The 24,375-nt window shown below is 38.5% G+C and overlaps 1 protein-coding gene across 6 annotated transcripts in view; it reads right to left on the bottom strand.

Moving 5' to 3' along the window:
- PPARG (peroxisome proliferator activated receptor gamma) overlaps nt 1-24,375 on the bottom strand; it is a 148,108-nt gene that overhangs the window by 14,872 nt on the left and 108,861 nt on the right. For all 6 annotated transcript variants that reach the window (XM_044252973.1, XM_044252975.1, XM_044252974.1 and 3 more), the window contains 3 exons: nt 22,305-22,443; nt 11,999-12,198; nt 2,365-2,815 (listed from right to left, as the gene is read on the bottom strand). In XM_044252973.1, coding sequence (XP_044108908.1) covers nt 2,365-2,815; nt 11,999-12,198; nt 22,305-22,443 — 790 coding nt within the window. The remainder of the gene's footprint in view (nt 1-2,364; nt 2,816-11,998; nt 12,199-22,304; nt 22,444-24,375) is intronic.

Raw genomic sequence — 24,375 nt, forward strand, 5'->3', positions numbered from 1 at the left:
ACCAACATTGCTCGAGCTCAGAAAAGTCCAGAAGTATCATGATTGTTTCTTGTGTAAACCTTCCTTGACTAGTGATTAATCATGTTTGAATAGCTTTTTTCAAATGCCTCCCTTAGCATATCTATGGTGGGAATATAAACTGATATAAATGTTGCAGAGGACAATCTAGCAATGATGTAACAAAAGACTTAAAAATATTTGTAGCCATCTACCCAGCAATTCCACTTCTGGTGATTTAGAATGAGAAAATAATTTGGAATTTGAACAGAAATTTACACTTAAAAATGCTCACTGAAACACAAATTTAGGGCACATTTTTAATAATTTTCTAAAAAAAAGGTCTATATTCCTCTCTACAGGTCTTTTGAAATAAGTTACCAACAATAAATAAGGAGATAATTAAGTATGTAATGGCCCTTTAAAAAATGAATATTTTACAATCATTAAAATGGTAGTGTGTATACATAGATATGCTAGCGCATGCACAGAAACTTTTCAGGAGGAGAAATAGGACTTTGTTAATCTCATTTTATTCTGAGGCCAGAGAACTTTAATTTCTACTTCAACTTCTCTGTACTCTTTGAATTATGAAAATGACCAAGCATTACTTTTGTTTTCAAAAATTAATGAAAAATATGAACAGAGTATGTAATGATGGGGGGAAAATGATTAAGTGAGAAAAGGAATATAAAACATGGACTTCAGAGCATGCCTGGGAAAAATCTTAGAAATACATCAAATGTTAATAATCCTATTTCTATTCTTCATTAAAAACAAAATGTGCCTCAAAATATTAGCTAAGCAATAACGACTCATTTTCTCATCTGGTTTTTCAAAATTTAAGCTTCTTCTCCTAAAGAACCTCAAATAAACTAGAATCTCACTCTTCTTTACTGAATTAATCATGGATCCCAGAGGATCAAGTGTTGATCTCTTTAAGTAGATTCAGCCAAGATATTAAAACGTGTTGGAGAGTAATTTTTGTTACATTAAACATAACTCCCCCAAATGTCCCTTTTACATGAGTTACAACTTGACGCAGCACGAGAGGCCACAGAGTTAGCCTGTGTGCCCTACTGACACCTAGCTGCACCCAAGCCACGTAAAGGGCAGGATTACTGTGACCCTGGACCCAGACTGCCCGATCTCATCAGCCTGACTCCCCATCTCCTGTTTGCTGGGTAGCCCTGGACAAGTGACTAAAACGTTCAGTCCTCTGATTTTCTTGTCTGCAAAATGATACCTACCTTGCTGGGCTGGGGAATTAAGTGAACGTATACTATGTGCTTAGAATATGACCTAGGACACGGCAGGCACTTAACACAGGTTTGCTGCACCTGATTTCAGAAGCATTCTGCTTTCAAGTAACTGGACAACAAAGGAGGACAGAGTGCAGTGTGTTCTTTACAATATCTTGTATAGTTAGGCACAGTTTACCTCTAGAGGACCACCATCCCTCCCCATGTCGGCTTTTGCCAACAGAGGATATTCTGCCGAGACACACAGAAAGCTTGCCTGAAGCCCATTCCAGTAATGAAAATTCACTGCTTAAAAACAACTTTTATAAAGGGAGACGACAGTAAAACTTTCTTCTTCATAAGTTGGAAATGTCTGGAGAAGCCAATGAAAGTAGCATTTAGTAAAAAACCTGGCTTTTGGAGTTGGTTAGTTAGATCATGTACTTGCAAGGCCAAAAATACAATGAGTTGCTAAATCACTCAATTTATTTCTCTGCTCTGTGCTCTTTGGTTCAGATTATATTCTTAATCACAGCCAACTACCTCCCAAAGGTACTCTAAGGGAAGCCACCAGAGAAATCTACCTGAGAGAATAGGTAGAAGTCAGTAGATAAATATCCCTCGATTCCTGATATTAGGAAAGCAATTCAAAGTGGTATCTTTCTGATGGTAGGGCAGGAACTTTCTCTATGTCAAGTGAGCACTGACTCCAGCAAAGTTGTATATGTCATTACTTAAATGACTTGAAGCACAGACTGGCCTGATGGGAAGAGAAGGGAAAAATAGAGAAGGGAAGGGAAAAGATAGAGAAAAGAAAAAAAAAAAAAAAAAAAGGAGACGAGGGCATTTGTTTTTCACATTTGGATTTGGCTGGAAAAAATATTATGAAGGATAAAGGAAGAAAAACCCAGGTTGTCCACAGCCTTCCAACAACAAATCTATGATCTTCTCTCCTGGTATTTTACCTGTGTAGTGATGCTCTCCTGACATCATGCCACTGGCATTTTCTGTCGGAAAGTGCAGTAAGTACAGAGAAAAGGACAAATGCTAAGGAAAGTCAAAATTCTTCCAGCCATCCCACCACTGTCCCACCCTCTTTCACAGAAGACTGAAAGATGAATCTTACCTCCACTGAGAATAATGACGGCTATAAATATCGCCAAGTCGCTGTCATCTAATTCCAGTGCGTTGAACTTCACAGCAAACTCAAACTTGGGTTCCATAAAGTCACCAAAGGGCTTTCTCAGGCTCTTTAGAAACTCCCTTGTCATGAATCCTTGGCCCTCCGATATGAGAACCCCATCTTTATTCATCAAGGAGGCCAGCATCGTGTAAATGATCTCATGGACGCCATATTTTAGGAGAGTTACTTGGTCATTTAAGTCAAGGTTTACAAAACCAGGGATATTTTTGGCATACTCTGTGATCTCCTGAACAGCTTCCACTGAGCGGAACTGACATCCCTGAAAGATGCGAATGGCCACCTCTTTGCTCTGCTCCTGCAAGGGGGTGATGTGTTTGAACTTGATTTTATCTTCTCCCATCATTAAGGAATTCATGTCATAGATAACAAATGGCTGCAAAAAAGAGGGGAGGGGGAGAGGCTGAGTTGGAGATTTCCAGTTCAGTGTGAACACCGTTCTAGTTTCTTTATACACATTTGCTTTGTTAACTGAAACCTTTAAGGTAGAAAATACTTAATGAGAAAATACTTTCACCTCCCGATTATTCCTCTTAATTGTCTTCTGGGACCAAACATATTTGACCAAGCTGGTTCTTCTTTTCTTTCAACTTACAGTGCAACACTTTTACCTGTGACTGGCTAATAGTTCCAGTTTTGGTTGTGTGGAGAGTCTTTGTTGCTGACTTGTAAAATCATACAAAATCTGTTGTTTATCTTGGCTTTCAAGAGAATGTGTTTTTAAACTTCTTTCAATGAAAAAAATCATTTCGGCAACTCAGGGTTGAACACACCCACTTGAACATAAAGTAATCTTGTAGTTTTAGATTAAATCTACTCAGATCTCAAATGAAACTCAGTGTACATGTAAAATATACTTAACTATAAAAAATCAGTTTGAAAGCACATGAGGAATATTGAGCCAAGAATATGTCTATTTCTTTTCTTAATGTTCTGAAAGCAATCTGTTTCAGAAAGAGCCAGATGTTTAAAAGCCTGTGGGTAAGCACTGCATAAAGTGGCAAAATTAAAAAAGGGTTTTGAAGTTGTTTTTCAAAATATCTGTCCATAAGAGTCAAATAATCAATAAAACACATGCATCAGTTACTCAAGTCTGCAACAGGCTGCCTTCAAAAGTAAGTTGTTAGTCATTAAGTAATCGCTTTCATTTCCTTGTATAGAACTGACCAAAGGGATGTGGTCATTGTGAAATTGATTCTCCAGGCTACTCTGATTGAAAAGGGGCAGGATTTTATACATATTGGAAACACTGAACTATAGAAGTTAAACCCCCACTCCCATTCAAATAAGTGTCTACCCAAAAGCACTGGAATAAGAGTTAGGGTATTTGTACTCTAGCTTTGGCTCTATGGTTAAGTATGTGACTTTAGGAAATTCATTTATCTTTCCTAGGCTCAAATTTCTCAACTGAGGGGAACGGATTACATTGGATGTTTCCATCTATTCCCTTGAAGATTTTCTAGTTGCCTTTCTCAGCAGCTCTGCATGTGTGTATGGAGGGGGTGTGTGTGTACATGTGGATATGTGTGAACATGAACATGCATGTACACTGAACATGAAGTCTCAGATGTACTAGAATTTCTTCAGGCAGAGATGCTGAGAATTCCCTCCTGATGGGCAAGAGGAAGCTATATAATGACTGGCAGCAGTAAGCACCTTTAAGACCCACTGGTTTGGAGATTCTAACTATGAATCTCTACACAAGTCTATGATTTTCACCAATCTATTAAGTCTGGTCTACACCGAAGAAATAACACTAATGCTAAGGACCCTTAAATGTTGAGTAGACTACCAAGCCTGCATTTTATTTCAACACCATTCACTGGAATTATTCCAGAAATTCTTACCTTTTTTAACCAAAAAATTCACTTCAATGGTATCATTTAGCCAACCCCAAAGGATGGCAGGTGCAGGAACCCAAGAGTAAGTCTGCTTGGTGGCTCTAACTAATTCTTCAAGTAAATTAGGAACAAATAATGCTTACTATGTTTTTGGACATTCTGCTTGCTTTCTTTTTTCTCTACTTCAGAATAGATATTATTAACGAGAGAGGGAAAAAAGAGCAGCTAATCAGCCACATCAGTTAAAATGTACTGTTTCCCCAGAAGGTCAGATTCTAATCATGAGAAAGACTTGCTTTTATAGAACCTACAGAAAATGTGGTTTCTGTCCTCTAGGAGTTCTGCAGCATATTATAATTTCTATCAATGATATATTGGCTTTCTTTATTGCCATGAGAATCTGATGGTATTGATACCATACAGACCTAATAACAAAATAACATGAATATAAATCATCCCCTCTTCACATATGGAAAGACTGTACCCAGAGCTGCACATTTCAACTACTGGATGAGCTTCTGCTCAACCATGTGGCTTCTTGGCACAGAATGTATGCATGAAATTCTTCCACCTCCATGTAAGCAATTTATCTGGAACTATGCCCTGATAAGTCACCCTGTGACTCTTCCCCTTGACTTCCCCTGTCCCCTCATATAAAGCCCCAGGTTCCTGTTTTTGAAACTCTGTGATAGTTGAACATAGGGCACAAAATCCTGCTAATTTTCTCTCCCAATTTAACAACAATGTGACTTTAACCCCTTGGCAATCGATGTTGGTCAGGATTTCCTGGCAGTAAACACTCAAGGACAGAGAAAAGAATCAGCAGCCCCCACCATCATGCCAAACCATTCCAGTTTTTTTTGTTGGTGGTGGCTTTTTTTTTTTTTAAATCCCTTCAGCATTTTTGAAAAAATGGTGAACTGGTAAAGAATTCTGTGTATTCACATGCAAATGAATGCCAAGTGGATTTTTTTGTTTTTCTAAGATTTTGCTGTTTTCCTTGAGTTTCTGGAAGTCTGCATAGTCTTTCAGCCTCTGTGTAAATCTCTCCAACTGCAAAAGTGATCACCAAACCTGAGATGTCCTTTCTTTGCCACCAACTCACCTATTCTTAGATTGCCAACACTTAACTCACACATTTCGTGTTGGGACCTCCCACGCCTGCAACAGGGAAAAGAGAGCTGCCTGATTTGCAGAAAGCTGAAACTTAAAATCAAGTGGAATTTGACCTGCACAATTTATCTTGGATCATTAACTTAATATTAAACTTCTGGTGAAATATTCTATAGAAAATGAATTTCACTTCCATATTTATTTTCTACAAATCAAAAGGAAGCCTTCCATGTTCTATTAGCTTGTATGGTATCATCTGATGATCTGCCATTACATCATCCTCAAATTTGGTCTTAATGATTTTATACTTCTAGTTTGGAGCTAACGACGTATTTATTTTCAGACACTGTATCAAAGGGTGAGATAAGCATTTCTTCTTCACAGGAAAGAACGTTTACGAACATCTGGGACACTACGGAGATAGATCCAGGTTTTGTGGGGCCAGAAATACACACAATCATTGGGCACATCTAGACAATTGTTGGATTCAATAAAAAGCAAAACTACTCAGACCCTTCTGGCAGCACTGGAAGAGGCTTCCGCTGAGGCCAAGCCCTGACACTTAAGCTTCATTCATTTCCCAGTGAGTCTGCCTTTGGCCATTACGATACTTGTACTTCTCCTATGCTGGACACACCAGAAAAAGGTGAGACTGACATGAAGAAAATTGTACTTCAACATGATGTTTTTCTTGGGAAGCAAAAACAGTCTCTGTAAGAGGAAATTACATTTCTTTGGAGAGATACATCAAATGTAATTAATTTTGATATATTTTCATTTTCAAAAATGGCTCCACATATCAAAGCCAGGATGGGATTAAAGGTACTGTTTTATACAGATTATTAAGTTTAGTTACTGGCCTCTTGCATGCCTCTATTGTATAACACAACAATCATGAGGGAAGCTGGCTTAATAATGAAAATACAGTACAGTAATAAAAGTTGGCTTTTTTGACTGGAGAAATAGAATAATAGTGTTCCTTAGTAATCTATAACATCAGCATTTTAATATACACGTTATGAAAGGGATTATGCATGAATGCTTTAAGTTTACAGCTCTTTTTGAATAATAAAATAACAAGGTAAAGGAGATAAACGAGAAAGTCAACTAATAAAGCACAGATTGTCCTGATGATTGCTTCAATTTGGGAGACTGGAATGAGCATAACAGACAGCTCTACCCTCTCACAGACCATCCCCTTGGTAACCATGTCAGAGTTAAAGCTGGCCTGGAAAAATTTTTGCCCCCTCTCAAGGAGCTCTTTTGATATCCTTAGTTTTCATGACAGATTAGAGCAAAGGCTCAAGGAAGAGAAACTGAATTCTTAGGGCCTATCTTCTTCATTTTGTTTCCTTCTTCCTTTTTATACTTCTGACTGGCTTTCATCCTTTAAGAGACTTGGTTCCCCTGGATTAGCTATAGTGGGTGACTGTTCATCAAAATGCATTGGTTAGGTTTCTTTAACTTCTGGTTTTGCCCATTTCTATTTTCCTCCTGTTGAGAACCATGGGATTTACAGAACCAAAGGCGTCTTCAGAAATCACCCACATCATCTTTCTCTGACGAGGTACGAATACACTGAATGAAGTCAAGAGACGATCCAAAGTCAAATAACTATTTACAGCAAACCATGAACTGCAACTAGATATCCTGACTCATGACTAGTTCTTTTCCCTTTCTCTTGCTTTCTACAGGACTTCCCCACTATTCCTTCTTTAAATAAAATGACTATCCTGGGAGAAATTTCGGCTTTTAAACCCAACCTCTTCCATGGTGGGGTCTTGGAGGCAGTGCCTCTGAGCAATTATTTCCTAGAAGTGCTAGCTAAGTGCTGGATGTGACAGAAGGGAAGTCTGAACAATCTCTCAAATGTAATTCTGTTTTCCTGCATGGTTTAGAGATTTAAGACAAATAAAAGCTTAATGGGAAGAATTATTCATACTCCAATGAACTAGAATATAACCACGGCTCTTAAAAAACCATCCATTGCCAGCCAAAGTGTTACTCAGCTGGCAAACTAATCGTTACCAAAAAAAAAAAAAAAAATCCCCATGCTTTTCTTCAATCTTTTTAATTTGTTGTCTGAAAGAACACAATTGGTTCAGATCTGTTGTATCTTTGGCTAATCCTGATGGTGCTGGCAGTAAAGGAATTTATTTTATTCACATTAATATCTAGATTAAGGATCCCAGGAACCCCGTTTCTTCATTAGCCACCCAAACAAGTCAGCACTACTAGCCTGCTCTTTATTTATATTGGGGCCCCTAAGTCTCTCTTCTCTGATGGTTTGTCTGGTATCTTTCTTCTCAGGGGAGCAAATTCCGACTCACTCAGGTTTTTCCAGACGAAGGGGAAAGAAACCACCTTTGTTCAGCTCTAAGTGTAGGACAGAAAAGAACAGATACCTTTCCAATAGCTCCGAGAGTTACTGGGTTTGACAGCCACTGTAAATTTTAGAATGGGAACATCTGAATGGGTACAGAATGGTTTTCACCGAAGTTTACATTTCCAAACTGGTTTTATTATTTAGTTGTTTCATATTTCACATACTATTTAGAAAAACCAGTTTTACAATGGCACCAGTTTGCTCTCGTAATTATAAAAACAGTGACTCTGCATGTACCCATCAGAAGCAATGTGATGCTTTGGGACCCAAAGTCCAATATAGTACAAATAACGAGTTTTATTCCTTATTGGCAGATAGAGTGCAGCAAGGGCCTCACCATCTCTCAGATATGGCATGAAAAGTTGGCAGGCGCACCAAGGGTTTTTCTATTTGTTGTTTTATGACAAGCCATGGCACTGAAAATGGCTTTTGAAAACCACTCTTTGTTTATTTTCACCAACAAACATGAGATCATGTGACAATGATACACCCAGTGTGTTCATCGCATAGGGGTAATAGTCAAACACTGGGAACTTCCATTCGCTTCTCAAATTGCCATCATGAAATCCAGCACCCTGGTTCTAGCGTCATGGTTTTCAGAGTTCAGTGGGATCTCTTAAAGAAGGTGCTGGCTGCTACAAGCCACTGAAAGGGAAAGAGACTGAGGGAGAGTCAGTGCCACCACAGGGTGGCTAAGAGGCTTCCTGTTAGTAAACTTTCTTCTCTGGTTAGCTATATCCAGCAATTCCATATTCATCTAGCCCTGAGCCTAAAACTCCCAAGCATCATTCTTTCAGGCAAGGCAATGAAAAGTAGGGGTACCATACCCTGAAGACACAATGTCAAAGTTAAAAAGACAGGAGGGAAGCGGAAGCACATATCTGCTCATTTATCTGTTTTGAAAGGTGTGAGGGGCACCAGGAAATAAGATACAGGAGATGGAAGTTTAGTTGAGAAGCAAAAAGCCCTGCTTGGCCTGGAGGCAAATGCTGGTAGAGGTTCCGAGAGGAGAGACTAGCAGGTATATCCCCAAATAAGACAGAACAGGCAATGGTTAAATGGAGCAGTAGGATAAATTTACAGAATGGCCACTGCAATAGGTCGTTTCCTCTTCCCAAGACTCTGGGTAACTGGCCATCCTTTATGCTGAGCAGCCTCCCCCCAGGCTTGGCCTAACCAACGCGAATGACATCAATCTTAAGCAGGGTCTATAATGAGACCCACGCTGTCCTACTGCACCAGTCATGGCCACTTTTTCATATCCCCCACCCTCTCAAGAGAGTCCATACTTCCACAAGACCTATCCTATCAATGCAAATCTTAACTTTCATAAGTCTTGGCCAAGAGATAACATAACACCCCTGAGAGAGATGCTATCAAATAAATAACATGACCACGTCAGATAAAGAACAAATCTCTAGTCTCATTGGAAATCACATTTTGGATTTTTTTTTTCCTCTCTCCCATTTTCTCTCTGAACTATTTCTTTCCATTAGTGCTTAATTTGATTTTGCAAGATAAGGAGAAAAGAGAGAGCCAAAAAATTCTATTTCAGGTTTTGTGTAATCAGGGAGTGGATTATTTTAATTTGGTCCAGTCTTGCTTTCCTTTCCAGACCCTAACAAGAGGCAATTCTGCCTCGATCCAGACCATTAATGATGTCCAGGTTGGTCAGCAAATATTGGGTTAGTTAGAGGCTCTCCGTACAAAGTCCAGAATTTCAAAGGGGCATAGGCAACAGTTTTTTAATTCAATTAAACAAATACATTCTGAGTAACTATTATGGGCAAAAGCACAGTCTTAGTTACTGTAGGGGAAAACATGACAAACATTTGGCCTCTGAACTTGCAAAGCCTATAATCAAGCATTTTGCAGCCCTTTCTCTTAAAATACCATAATACCTATTTATCCCATAAGGAGCCTACAATTATCTTATTTTTAACTCAAAGATTTCGAGCCAAATTGCCGATTGGCGTGAGGTTTTAAAGTGATTTATAGTGGACTGGGCTCTCTGCCCTTCAGTGACACATAAGAGACCATGTAGGTCACCAGTAGTGTACATCTGAATTCTTGACTACTAGAGGAAAAAATGTTTTTTTAATGCCTTCCTCCTATCTTTCAGGTACGATTAAATTGATAGGATTTCCAGCTTGGATTGCCGGTCTGGACTGGGAGATAAAGAGAAGGTGGGAAAGCAGTTCCTGGAAACTAAATGGCCCGAGGCAAAACTGTGCAGTAAACAGTGTGCATTCGGACTCTTTCCCTGTCGGTGCCCCCTTCCCAGCTCTGGGCCTCCCAGCCTCCAGGTCCCTACCCAACACAGGACCTCAGCAAGCAGCCGCAATCTGCCTTCAGCTCTTAATCCCTTTTAGTCAGGCCACCAGTTTTCCTTTTCTTTCTCTCCCTTCAAATAAACACGGTTGATTTTCTATAGTCACATCAGTGACATAGAGGTCTTTGCTTGCTTTTGTTTTGCTGCTCCCTGATTTTTCGGGGGGCATTTAACGGATACACGGAATCAAGCTTGTCTAGGGCCTAGAGTCTGTAGTCCTACCCCTATGGAAGATAGTTGTCCTAGACGCTAAAATTTGGGAAGAACAATCGAGCAAAACCCAGAAATTTCCTGGTTGTGACTATATCAGCATAGCAGAGCAAGGTAGAAGATTCCTGCCGTTCTAAAAACTGCTAAAAATAAATCATAACGCAGGTTGTTTTCCCAAGGTGAATCTTTCCTAGTGTCTCTCTCCACCTGGCTCATCGCCAGCCAACGGGAAGACAAGCTTCCGGGAGGGCGTACCCTGCTTGGAATGCACTGAGGTAGAAGTTAGTAATCTCGCATCACAGGGTTCTTTCGCATGCTGTGTGATTTCAGGGCAAAATGTTTAACCTCTTAGGACGTTAGTCTCCTCATCTTTAAAAACAGGATAATAACAGCAGCTGTCAGATGGCTGTGTGTCTTGAAAATAATGAACGTGTAAGATATTTTGAAATTGTGAAGAATTGGATACATAATACTGTTCAGGTTTGTGACCTCTCTTGCAGTCAGAAAACTCATTGTCCTCCTTGGCATTTGGCTCTTTACACAGCAATATCCCACGTTTTTGTTTCTTTTTTTACTATTAGCTGACACTACTCTAATGGTTTATAGCTAAAAGGAAAAAAAAAAAAATCACATCTTGAGATCGTCTTCAAAATACATTGAAGGCTGTCATTTCCCCCCAAATATAATGGAGGGGAGACAAAGTTACACAATTGTATGCATCTCCTGGAGGTGTTCATTTGAAAATAAATAAAAGCACAAAAGGATTTTCAAGGGCTGGGACCTTGTCTTCTGAATGTGTTCTGCGCTTCTTAAAACCCTAGGAACCTGCTGCAGACAGTACCGTCAAAGTCAGACCCCTGCCTGTGAAAACAGGGACAGAGCTGTGACACACGTCACAGTGCAAGCTGACGGCATAAATGAAACTCAAATTCAGGTGTTGTGTCTTGTTTTAATCAGATTTCATGTTGCTTTCTCAGCTTCCTATTCAGAAAGACTTCTGCTTTGGAACATCTGACTTAGTAACAATTATAATTTCCGGGTTTTCTAAACTGTAATCAAGGAGCCTGTAGATATTTGAGAATCTATGGGAGGAACAACCCAGGCAGCACAGAGCCTCACAGAAGATAAAATTCACATACGTAATCAAAGCATAGAGCCTCCCGTTGCCCAGGACCCATCGGTAGAGCTACGAGGAAAGAAAGGGAGTATAATGTCTACATGTATTTTTATGCTCCACATGGAACTTCCTAAGTAACTCTAGCTGTTCTCCTGAACTGTAAAATAACGGGGCCAAATACCTCTTCCAAACCGAGGTCAGGCCCCTCCCAGAGACAAGCGGGGCTGCTGGAATGGATGCAGCTGTGGCCAGTTATTCTGATGTAGAGAAAAGAGATGGGTCCTGAAGGAGGGCAGCAGGAAGGAGGGCGGGGTTTATACTTTTCTCACAGAATTTATTAGGAGAACTTGAAGGACTTTTTCCCTTTTCAAAATAAGGTTTACTTAACCTATCTGAAAACACTTCCTTTCTTGTGTTTCAGTCTTTGATATCTAACAGCCAACAGCTGAACACAACCCACATGTGTGTGTAACAGGGTGAATGATCTTCTCAAAGACAAGACAACAACCACCGCCACAAACCCAGCCACCCCCAAATGAAGACAGCAGAAGAGAACTAACTGATTTGTCTGTTGTCTTTCCTGTCAAGATTGCCCTCGCCTTTGCTTTGGTCAGCGGGAAGGACTTTATGTATGAGTCATACAAATGCTTTGCCAGGGCCCGGAGATCAGCCGACTCTGGGTTCAGCTGGTCGATATCACTGGAAATCTCCGCCAACAGCTTCTCCTTCTCAGCCTGCGGCATCCGCCCGAACCTGATGGCTAGAGAGGGAGAGAAATGACAAGGATGTATCACTGAATCACTGCTGCTCTCCCCCAGTCCTAGCACCCACACAGTAAAAGCTCCCCCTCCCCTCCACCAAGCTCAAGGTCTGGTTTTTCTACTCCAGCTTCGTTCAGGTTTTTATTTCACGGTAATAGCACAGGCTATCAGTAAAAATTACACTGTTCACTTTTTTAACTGAAAAATATTAATGCATGATCTTGCTGAGAAGGTGAAAGAATCTAAGAGCTCAGCAAAGAAAGAAAAGTGTATTTACTTACATATAAAATAGGTGAGGGTCAGCTCCTATTCATCCCTCAAAACCCAAGTCAAATGTTACCTTATTTGTGAGGCTTTCCTTGACTTCTTCAAGCAGAATTTATTATTGCCTGTACTCCAACAGCCCTAGGTAATTTCTTCAATGACAGCAATTTCAAACTATACTTTTCATTTTACATGTTTATTAATCTCACTACAGAACAATATCCTGAAGGCCAGGGACAATGTCTTACTCATTTTTTCATCCCCACCACCTGACATAAAGTCAGGCCCTAAAAAGATCAACACGTTTCACAAACTGAAGGGAAGAACTGTGCTGAATTCAAAGTTGTACAGACCGGCTTTGTTCTCCAAGAGTCTGTATGATCTATTTTGTCCCTGTTATAAAGAAATATGGATGGTGCTTTCTTTCACGTTATTAAACCAGAGAGTACTTTTACATTTAGTAAAGAGAAGCCATAATCATTCTCTTGACTCTCCAGGATTACCACTTAATGATGTTTGTCAAAAAGACCATTTCCTTACTTAACATTTGGCTTCCTGTGGGGTGAGGAAGTGTAAAGAAGAAGAAAACTAAAGAAAGAAAGGCAAAGTGGAACATTTACCAGAGGTTAGTAAGGCCTAGGTAGGGGGAAAAAATCTTCTGTACCTTTTTTGACTAAGATGGTTTTTCTTCCCCTCTTCACCCTGTACCAATGCAATCTGCAAAATATTTTTTTTTTTAAGATTTATTCATATATTAGAGAGAGAGAGAGAGACCCTGAGCACTTGTGAGTGCGAGTGCAGGGGGGAGGGACAGAGAGGGAGAGAGGGGAAACTAAGCCAACTCCCCGATAAGTGCAGAGCCCCATGTGGGCTTCCATTTCACCACCCTCAGATCAGTCTGAGCTGAAACCAAGAGTGGGACACTTAGCCGATTGCGCCACCCAGGTGTGCAAATTATTATTTTGAATAATACTACTTCTGGGTTGTGCTTTGGACTCTCTGTATTTTCCCATAAGGACATGTGGATATCACAGTCAACACTGCCCTCCGCACAGCTCTACTCTTACCCTCCCTAGATGGTAGCACAGAGGTGTGTTTTTATGACCATCTCCTTCACCACACTGTAGCTCCTTGAGGGCAGCGTTGGTCATACTCATCTATATCTCTAGCACTTAGTGGTGCTCCCTCAATGGTTGCTGAATGCAGGAATGAATAAATGGATGGTTTCCTGCTATATGTTATAATGCTAAAGGTAGCATTCTACCCTAAGACACTAAAGCACATAAACACATTTCCATCTGAATACTTGGTGAATTCCATTTCAATTGGCTGGAGGAGAGACTGCAGCACACCCCCAAGTCTCAAATTCATAAATACATTTTATGTAGCCCCAAATAAGCGTTATCACTAACGAGCACAACTACTGTGTTTATGGGGGCCTCCTTAAAGACCTCCCAGTTAGAGAGGAAGAGAATCTTACCTCTTAGTTAGGATGCTTTTAAATTAATTAGCTTATATCCATTTGATAAATATATCCTCTGCCCATAACCTCTTCAAATGGAAATCTTTAAACAATTGCCATTTTTTTGTCAAAAATCTTGTCTCTCTACTCACTCTTCCCCATTCTCTTAGGCCTCAGCGATGAATGGTTGCTCATGTTCTTATCTCAGTCCCCCACCCCTCTGACCCAGATTTGTTTAGGCCCCTCAGGATATGATCTCATTACTCATTGTATTCTCTTTTGGAGCACTGATCCGAGTAATTGACAGTGTTTTCTTGCCTCCCTTATGTAATCTGCACGAAGGCAGGAATCTTGCTCGTTACCATATCCTTAGCATTTAGTATAATGTCCAGCACATATTAAATCTTTGTAGAATATATGTCGAAATAAAACAGGAAAACAACAACAACCTGAGAACCAGATAGCAGATCCCTTTAGAAATCCTTCTCTGGAAGCTTGTCCAGACATTTGTTTCCCTGTACTATGTTTATTCCCTGTACGTCAGCAGTTCTCAGTGGAGAAGTGAGGAGGAGAGGGGAGGCAGGGCATATTAGAATCACTTGATAACTTAAAAAATTATGTATCTTCCCTAGAAGATGCTGATAGGTCAGCCCTACTCCCAGTGAGGAGTGTATCAAAAACTTGCCGTTTGGGACAGTTCAGCAAACCTTCCTAAATGATGGGCTTCTGTTGCATGCATCTATTAGCTCAGGTAGCAAACCAGGACTGTGCTCCTATATTGGTTATTCTACTAGAATCTATGAGTACCAGGTTCTCTCATTTTTGCTCCTGGTGCAACAAATGCTTGATGAATTTAAAGCATCAGGTTTAAAAACAGAAAATGAGACAATATGTACCCAGGGACGTCTGGGAAAGTGATCATAAAAGCAGCACCCAGTAAGAATTATGGCATATTGAAAGGAGAAGAAATTTTGGTGTAAAGACTGGAGACCACCAATGTTCTATACCAAAACAGAGGCGTTAGTATCACCAACAATCTGTATAGAGTGCACAGTACCCTCTTTTCACTCAATGAGTCATTATTTGAATGTCTATTGTGTGCCCAATGTTGCTCTAGGCTCTGGTTACATTTTTTATAGGTAATAAAGTATAAATATACACTCAAGTTTACATGCCTAGGAAAGCACTTCTTTCAAAAGATAATCAAAAAAGTTAATTTAAAATAAACAGACAGCCAAAGAGGAGTGTGAGGTACAGACTTCCAGTTATGGAAGGAGTAAGTCACAGGGATGAAAGGTACAGCATAGGGAATATAGCTAATGGTACATGGTAACAGAGGGTCATTACACTGTGGTAAGTGTAGCATATGTACACACAGGTAAGTGTAACATAGCATGTGAACATATAGAGACACTGAATCACTATGTTGTGTACCTGAAACTAATGTAACATTGTGTGTCAACAATATTTCAATTAGAAGAATAATAAAATAAAATTTCTGTTAGGAAAAAACCCAGCCAAACAAAGACAATTACTACATTTGCTAATCTTGCTTTTCTGTAACCTACTAAAAAATAGCTCAAAATGACTTCTAAAAATCATTTTAGAATTAGGATATATTAATGTGAAAGCCTTCTGCTATAATCTAAATAAAATGTGAATTTTTATAAGTCGAAGTTCCCCTGAAAGTTTAAATCTTATGAACAAATTTTCTGTATCATTAAATGCTCATGCTGTACATTAGATTCAATGAACTATCAGTGCAACTAATTATTTGGTGATTTTAGCATTTTCAACAAAGGAATTTAAAAAATACTCCCCATTTGGTGAAACTAAATTTGCCGAACACATACAGAAATCTGAAGTTGTAGAGAAAATGCCATTTTTTATTTGTATGCATTTTTTAAGAGAGAAAATGTCTATTTTATTTTGTTGCTTTTGAGTCCCATGTGATAATACCTATCAACTGTATGTGAAATGATGAGATAAGGCACAGAAAGTGCTCAGCACAGTGCATGGCACATAGTAATGCTTAATAAATATAGCTTTTATTACTTGTGGATGAAGTGGTCTAGGACATCCATGGTACCATGGTTCCTGTGGACTATAGACCAGGAGGGTAACCATGGCACAAAGACCTAAATTCATTCCCATAGATAAAGAACAAATCATGAAAACCTAATCTATCTCTGTAAATCTCTCTCTGTCTTTAACTTGTTTAAGGAATGGTGTACTAATTCTTGAAACTCAGTTTCCACCCATTGGGTGGAAGAATCTGAGGACCAACAGAGGAAGTATTTATTTCTCCCGCTGGATTGCTGTTTGCTTTAAGACTGAAGTTAAGAGCTTAGAAAAGAAGACGGAAGTTCTAGATTGGGGACCAGAAGTATAAAGGCTGAGTGTGCCTGTATGTATGCAAGAGTATTTTCCCACATCTACTCCTGCTTAAAAGACAGAGGAACGTGCTCCATGTGTTATTATGAGTCACAGAGGGAGAACTTCTGGCCTCTCTGGAAGGCAATGAAATTAACACTGCACTTCAACTGGTCAGGAAGTCTACTTTCTAGTTTTAGCTCAGTGAAAAACTGGCTAAAAGTGGCTTGACTTCTCTGGTCTTTAACTCCTTTATCTATAAAATGAGGGACTTGGAAAAGAAGACCTTTCTTTTAACTTTAAATTTAGCTATAAAATTCTACAAATCTTGATGACACACAGTACTGCAGAACACCCTACACCCCCTTTTTTAATCCCCATATATTTTTTAAAAATTATTTTTATTAACATATAATGTATTATTTGCCCCAGGGGTACAGGTCTGTGAATCATCAGGTTACACATTTCACAGCATTCACTACAGCACATATCCTCCCCACCCCCGAACCCCCAGCACCTCTTTTTTTTTTTTTTAAAGCAATATTTGTCCTGTCTTTGAGCCCCTGGATGGGGGTGGGGGGAAAGACACACTCTGTCTATTCTATAGATCTATCATCTGACATAGTGAGCAACTTCCAGAACACTGGCATTCAGTGTCATATATGGGATAATTAATCACCTATAGAGAATTCATGTATCTAGGTTTGAAAAAAATTGTCAGTATCAGAATCAGTATGTAGCCTTCAGGAAGAACAGGTTTGGCAGAGACTTAATTTCTGGTGAAAATATATTAGTTAACCTTTATATAATATAGTTTTACTGAACTGAATGCAATTCACTACTAGCTTATGACGTATTCAATACTGTGTATTTAGTATGATTTACTGGACACACAAACTCCACATAAAATCTGCACATGCAGATTTAGATATCCTGTTCTTTGGAACTTGGTACAGTGCTAAGAAACAATACTTCTTAATGACAATAATGTGTTTTTTAAATACCTAATTGTAGGAGCACTTAAAGACAAAATGGTACTTAGTTAAAAGATGAATTAAAACGATTTTCAAAATTATAAATTAATAGAAAACAAAAGAATGAACTGAGTCTTACTAAAAGTACCTTTGTCTTTCAACATACAAAGGGTGACTATGCAATCATATTAGACTTTTGACAATTGTTAAGGCTATGTCTCATGGTCAATTTTAACACGTTTATTATCCAAAAGCCTCATCATCTAAATAAGACATATAACACTATTGGTTTTAATATGACTGTTGCCAATCAGTTACATTTTTCCACCTCTCTTTCTTGAGAAAAAAACTTGTGCATTTTGAGGTTTTGCAGGATTTGGGAATCTAATAACTATGGTTATGGTTATTTTATTATGGTTTCTAGCTCCTCTACGTAAAACAAGGAGCAGCCTTAGCACCATATTATTCAGGGGTAACATCTTCAAACTATTTGCAGAGGACATTTAAACATTTGTCTAGGTTTCTTTCCAAGGTAGAGATGGGCAAAACACCTTTGCCTCACATGACTCTATCTCCAGTTCCCCGAAGTCTTACCTGGTATCATTTAATTCATTCATTAAACCCATGTTTGATGCAAGACATGAGCTAGACAGACTGGACTGGGGACACAGGATGGAAGGCTGTGTCTAGGCGGGAAGAACCTACATATATATGGATTATTTTCTCTCATGCACCCCTCTTCACTAGCTCCTTCCCTTCCACCAGAGCAGATTCTGACCCTAGTTATAACCTTCTCCTTGGGCTATCTTTCCTCTACCACTGAGGTTACTGAAAGAGGAGTCTTCCTTCTCTGCCTGTGCTTGTCACCATTTACATCCCAACCACCTACAAGATCTTCCTATGCCTCATTTAAATTTCCAAAACTTTGCTCTTAAAAGTTCCCCATGTTCTTTCTAACAGCCAGATCTAGGGGCCTCTCCAGAGTTCTCGTTTCTGCTTGAGCTCTCCAGCATTCTCCCAGCTTTTGCTACTGTTGACCTTCTCCACCCTCTTAATTGAAATTTGTTCTCATCGCCGTTTCTGCTTTTCTGGTTCTCCTATCTTTCTGCCTATTTTCCAGACCTTTTTGATGGCCCCTCTTCCTTCCCTTCTATTCTGCTGTTCCTAGTTCAATCTCCTCTCTGACTAACAAAATGTGCTAATGACTGCTGCCCTCTCTTTCCTGCGATTTGGATCCTGCGTTTTCTCTTGTTCCTGTATTTCTTTATACACGGATGCTATCCCATAAGACCCTCAAATGCAACTTTAAAAATGAACTTCTGATTTTCTCCTCTAAACTGTCTCTTCTTCCCGTTTCCCTTTCTTGGTTAATTCATCCTACCACCCAATTAGACACCCTGAACAATTTCTGACAATCTCTCTTTCCCTCAGACACTTGTATTCATTGATCATGCTCCGACATTTTTCTCAATTTCATTTCTCCTCACTCACTCTTCCCATTGTCTTAATGCACAACATTACATTTGTCCTCTGATGAATTTCCCTATTTGTCTATCCTTTTTACAGCTGTCAGTAGTTTAGTTTTTGGTAATATAGATCTGATCCCTCCCTTGCTTTAGAAAGCAGTGTGGTTTCTCAGGAAATGTATAAAACACACAGAAGAGGAAGATGGGGAATTAGAAAGTCTCATGGAAGACGGCATTTCAACTGGGTCTTGAATGCCAGGTAGAACTGTGACAGGGAACCAAAAGACATAATAAACGGAGACCCAGAGGTATCCCACCATAGAGCACTGTGCAGGAACGGCAAAGTACACAGTTTACCTCAAGTTTAAGTTGAAAAGGGCAGCAGTGGGAAAGGGAGGTAGAAGCTAGCGTGTAGGCAACTATGAAAGCCTAGCCAGTCTGAGCACACAGCTGCCATGTGTTGGGACTTTTTACTTGGTGATATTTTCTGAAAAATCAACATTTGGGTAATTTTCTTTTATATTACAAAGAAGACTAAAGAAAAAAACCCTAACACACTGAAGTAAACTTATTTGCCATTCATGCTTTTGTTTTTCACAAGGAAGGAGAGAACTGCCTTAAAAAATGCTGAGTACCACAAATATCTGTAAAACCATTTTTTCTGGATTTTTATGAAGCTCCTGAGAAATTATTTTTAAAGCTGTCAGCTTTAAAAAAAACAAAACAAAACAACAGAACCCCCCCTAATTTGTATAATAGAATGTCCTGGTCACTAGAGTTAAGGTTTCACTAATTTTTATATTTATGAAAAGTATAATTTTCATTCAAATCTCAGTGGCATAGAAAAAATCTTTCCTTAGCCTTGACTGCTTTGGATTTGTACACTCAGGCTACATCATTATGTGACCATCAAATGTACTGCTTTAAATTGCTAAGCAATTTTTCAGAACATCCAGAAGACCCGATTCAGGCACATGAATTATATTTTTATGGCACCAAAACATACAGGTAGAAACTTTTAAATTCAGGTAGTCGACAGATGCCAGATACCTACATACTTGAGAAAACGGTGACAATGTCTATAAAATATGGTCCAGTTTGTTGAAAAGTGAAAAATTCAGGGAGGTCGCTTGTTTTAGTTATGTAGAATCACAGAACTTTCCAAGTTGAAAGGATTTAGCAATCATTGTTTCAGCGATTTTTCAATGATGTTCCTCAGGGCCCTGAGGATTCCTTGAAGGTTACTTCAGAAGCCTCCTTTAAGGCTGGGCGTGGGTGGCTAATGCACAAGCTACAGGCATCAAAAGGATAAAACAGAAACCAAAGAGCAGAAACAGCAGCAACAGAGAATGGAGTCAATTACTTTGGGAGGGTGTTCATCTCTTCTTGTGTGTACTGAAAGTACTGAGGTCCTGATTTTGGTGTAACACTAGAGGGCTCTTGACAAGTTAGTTGGGTTATTACAGTGAGGTCCATTCACATAAAACATTAATAAATTAACAAAATAATTTTAAATAGTTACTACAACCTCCTAGAAAACTTTGTATTTGGAAATGTTTCCTTTCTCAGGATAACAGGCAAAACTACTCAAAACCTCACTGTTGAGTTTTCCTTCTTGCACACAGATCAAATGGATATTTTCTGTGCTGCAAACACATTCCCATAAAAACCTCTTAGAAGGGATTTTCTTAGTCACAGTTGCAATCTTGTAAATCTTGAACTTCGTAAGTCTTTGATGCCAGAACATTTAACTCCTTTTTTTTTGTCTTTCCAAAAAGAACTGAACACTCCCTATCAAGACTGCTCTTCTCTCTAAGTAGAATAAATTGTCATTTGAAATCAAATGATGACTGTATTATTAAGTTTATGGGCTTTCTTTGACTTTCCTGGGAAGAGAAAATTATACCATCAATACTACATAGATTGTTGGCCTTTAAATATTATTTGCCCATAAACGATAAGTAAAAGGAGACGTATTTTACATGAATGTGTGCAAGCAACAGGAAATATATGTGAAGTGACAATTTTTTTTTTTTGAAGTGACAAATTTTTAAAGAGCAAAAAATAAATACCACTAAAAGAAGACATGGGATGCTTTTCTAGGCAGTCTTGGTAATAATGATTTCAAAGTCAAAGATTTCTTCTTTATGAAGAAATTATAAAACAAGTTTACTGCAACTTGATTACATCATCTAAAACATAACCCTTGATTTGAAAATGTGCCCTTATGTTTTATGAAGTCTGAAACAGAAAGGAAATTGATGGAATCAAACCAGTAAATTATTTTGCAATCAATGCCTGCAGTTGTCTACTGCCACATAGCAGATGTAATCAACTATGAGGAAAGTCAGACCAAATCTCCCTCCTGCCCAGGATAGCTGATAGATCTCTTCATAATATATTCTTGCCTTTAGAGGAAATAACCCACATTAATTATAAAACTATAATTTTGTGATCTCTTTTTAAAGAGTTGGATGTCAACCAATGAGTGATTCTCAAATATTTTGAAGCTGTCCACTGAGAAAACCAAACATCTGTATGACGGAATATAACTTTAATTTTCACAGATGCTTTGGAGTCCTAACCTATGAAGACTGACTTCAAACATTATTTTTTCACCAGATCAGTTTGGACACAGGTGAAGGCAAAAGAAAGAAAAAAGCAGAATATCCAGTGAACTGAGACTTTGGATTTTATTTGATCCCTTTGGCATTTTATATTTCTTGAGCCCATAATGAGTTTTAAAGAACTAATATTTGACAAATATAATACTATCAGGTTACTATCCAATTTGTTGTGACTTTGTCAACACCAATCCGAGCTAAATGGAAATCAAGAACTATTTCTTCAAACAGGCCTATGTTTTATGATTTTATAATGAGTTAGTTATAATGAGTTAGTTCTATAATTCATGAAAACAAGGGTCTTCTCAGGTCATCTGCATTCTTTCTCTTAAGTTGACACGCTTTGATTTTCGATATGGGTTTGAAAAACAGAAAGTTTTATTATGTTTCTATGGACACTGAAGTTTTGTGGAACTTTAAAATTCTTTCCTTGATCCACAAGTCTGCATGCTCCTTGAAGATGAGGATATGGCTGTGCCTAAAATCATCTTTGCACAGTAAAGAGGCGAAAAAAAGGATATATTCTAAATTCTGATATGCCACTTAAAGTTCCATACTCAGAAACCTGCAGAATTTTCTCACATTTAAAGTGGAAAGAAACTACTGAGACATACAAGCATAATTCTGTTTTTAATGCTATTAAAGCAACATAAAAAACTAATCACAGTCATTATATTCATTTTAAAATACTAGTTATTTCTTCCATTTCTCATATTTTCATATCTTCTCTCCCATCATGGCAGATGCCCAACCACAGAGAGAAGGATTCTACACTAAAAGCCCAGAATTTGACGGAAATGAGAAATGCTTTATCAGCATATACTGTTCTGTAATTTGGCATTTTGTGGGAAACTGTACACATTTTCAGCAATGGCCCTAGAGCCTCCTTCTCTGGCAGCCATAATGAGAACAGTAAAGTATGGGTGCTAAGTGTTCACTTACCATTGTGAGACATCCCCACAGCGAGGCATTTCTGAAACCGACAGTACTGACATTTATTTCTACTTTTTTTGTGGATCCGACAGTTAAGGTCACACCTATCGTAAATGAGCTTCAATCTGATTGTCCTCCGGAAGAAACCCTGCCAAAGGATATGGAGAAAAGAAGCAAATCTTAGGTCTTTATGACACATGGAAGCAGCAACATCTGGCAAAAGGCACACTGGCCTAGGTATCAGAAAAGGCAGGCTCTGTCACTGGTGACTTCAGACAAGTCACTTAACTGCCAGTTTTCTTTGCTATAAGATACAGAAACAGAAGATCACAGTGTCCTTCTTTAGCTCTGAAACAGTGACCATATCCAACTGATGTCATTCAATGTATCTTGGCTCTACATGTGGATCTCAGCATGCTCTAAGAAGTGCTCTGGATTTAATGTAATGCAAATAAAACACCATGTAATCAGTTCAGTCTCTCTGCAAATCATTCCAACAGCATGCCCCAGCCTTTATTATTGTGCTAAGCCATTTGGCCAAGTTATAATCACTTCATTCTAAAACATGATCAGGGCCAATAAAAATCCACATGTGGATAATTTTTTAGAATTCTCTATGTTGCATAATTTCCTACAGAATTGGTTTCATTTACTTATGCAGTTGAAAGAGTGCTTCATAACTGTCATAGCCTACAAAAAAAAATAATAGGAAAGAACAGGAGAAGTAATATGCAGATCCTCAGACAATGGACTGCCATCTTAAAACAGCAAATAGACTGATCTGGGCTAATTGAATTCTGTTGTATTTGTACTTTATTGACAGACCTGAAAGAAATTTTAATTGGAAATGTTTGCTAACTCCATTTTTTTGTTGTTGTTCTCAGAGTGTTCTTATTCATTTCCACTGTGCTCATCTCCATGAAACTCAATTCTTAACTTTTTCAAATGTATGTGGCCCTGTTTGGTACAAAATCCCTGAACTGGTATTGGTCCCGCCACGGACATGCATTTTCACTTTCTCCAGATTTGTGTCTTGAATTCTAGACAAGTATTTCTACTGCTGACTTGACATGTCACTTGGAAATCCAACAGCTACCAAACCCAGCACGTCCAACATTGAAACTCTGGACCGTTCCCGGCGAGCTCACTTTACCAGCAGCTTTCACAGTCTCAGGTGGTACAATCACCCTCTGAATCTCTCAAGCCAAACTCTTTTTTTTCCCCAAGCCAACCTCTTTGAAGTCACTCCTGACTTCTCTCTCTCAGGTGGAAAGCTCTTCCTCTAAATATACACCTGCTTATTCTCCTCACTGCCTTCAAGTCTTGCCAACATCTCAACTTCTCAATGAGGTTTACACACCCTATTTAATACTGTGGCCTGTCCTTGCCCCCGCCTCTTGTCTGGAGCTCCTGGTCTCTTTCACTCTACTCTAGGTTTGTATTTTTTTTTTCCCCCAATAGCACTTAGGACTTTCTAACATACCATATAATTTACTTATTATATTTAAATTTAAATTTATATTTATTTTATATTATATATATAAATTTATATTTATTTATATATTAATATATATTATATATATTTATTTATATATTATATTTAAATTTACTTATTATATTTAAGTGTTTATTTTCTGTCCCTACCTCAAAGCCCAATTAAAATTGTGAGCTCCATGGGGAGCCAATGGAGATGACCCAAATACCAACAGTAGTTTTCTATCAAAATCTGTTGAATCTTTGAAAATGTATGTCCCTTAAGTTCCTTTCTGGGCCATCTCTGATATTTCTCTATCCTAAACCATGACTGAGATATCACAAGGCAATTCCTTTTTTGTTACCTTATTAAATGCAATATGAATTACAAACATGTAGAAAATACATGTAATCATAAAACATAACAAGATATTATCACACATGAGCCCACTGCTGAGATTTAAAATCATGACCGGAAATTCTTGCCCTATTCAACTCCTGCCCTTTGTGTCCTCTCGACAAAGTAATCATTATTCTCAATTTTGTGTTTATTGTTTTCTTGGCCTTAAAGAAAATACAGTTTTGTCATACCATATGTAAAAATTGA

The sequence above is a fragment of the Neovison vison genome, chromosome 6, assembly GCF_020171115.1.
Source record: "Neovison vison isolate M4711 chromosome 6, ASM_NN_V1, whole genome shotgun sequence".
In the NCBI taxonomy this organism is placed as follows: Eukaryota; Metazoa; Chordata; class Mammalia; order Carnivora; family Mustelidae; genus Neogale; species Neogale vison.